Source organism: Micropterus dolomieu, linkage group LG12, assembly GCF_021292245.1.
Source record: "Micropterus dolomieu isolate WLL.071019.BEF.003 ecotype Adirondacks linkage group LG12, ASM2129224v1, whole genome shotgun sequence".
NCBI lineage: Eukaryota > Metazoa > Chordata > Actinopteri > Centrarchiformes > Centrarchidae > Micropterus > Micropterus dolomieu.
The window spans coordinates 3,131,838-3,132,687 of record NC_060161.1 but is presented as its reverse complement, the minus strand read 5'-3'; the positions used below and the strand labels follow the sequence as shown (position 1 = coordinate 3,132,687).

The 850-nt window shown below is 36.4% G+C and overlaps 1 protein-coding gene across 1 annotated transcript in view; it reads left to right on the top strand.

Moving 5' to 3' along the window:
• Positions 1–850, top strand: part of LOC123980677 (echinoderm microtubule-associated protein-like 6) — a 98,341-nt gene that overhangs the window by 93,267 nt on the left and 4,224 nt on the right. The window contains exon 39 of the mRNA XM_046065198.1: positions 763–784. Coding sequence (XP_045921154.1) covers positions 763–784 — 22 coding nt within the window. The remainder of the gene's footprint in view (positions 1–762; positions 785–850) is intronic.

Below are 850 nucleotides of genomic sequence, written 5' to 3'. Positions count from 1 at the left end.
TGACAGCTGTTATATACAGGTATATACACACACATGTACTGTACATACTGCTGACAGCTGTTATATACAGGTATATACATACACACGTACTGTACATAGTACTGACAGCTGTTATATACAGGTATATACATACACACGTACTGTACATAGTACTGACAGCTGTTATATACAGGTATATACATACACACGTACTGTACATAGTACTGACAGCTGTTATATACAGGTATATACATACACACGTACTGTACATACTGCTGACAGCTGTTATATACAGGTATATACATACACACGTACTGTACATACTGCTGACAGCTGTTATATACAGGTATATACATACACATGTACTGTACATACTGCTGACAGCTGTTATATACAGGTATATACATACACACGTACTGTACATACTGCTGACAGCTGTTATATACAGGTATATACATACACATGTACTGTACATAGTACTGACAGCTGTTATATACAGGTATATACATACACACGTACTGTACATACTGCTGACAGCTGTTATATACAGGTATATACATACACACGTACTGTACATACTGCTGACAGCTGTTATATACAGGTATATACACACATATATACTGCACATATTGCTGACAGCTGTTATATACAGGTATATACATACACACGTACTGTACACAGTACTGACAGCTGTTATATACAGGTATATACATACACACGTACTGTACATAGTACTGACAGCTGTTATATACAGGTATATACATACACACGTACTGTACATAGTGCTGACAGCTGTTATATACAGGTATATACACACACACGTACTGTACATACTGCCGACAGCTGTTATATACAGGTATATACACACACA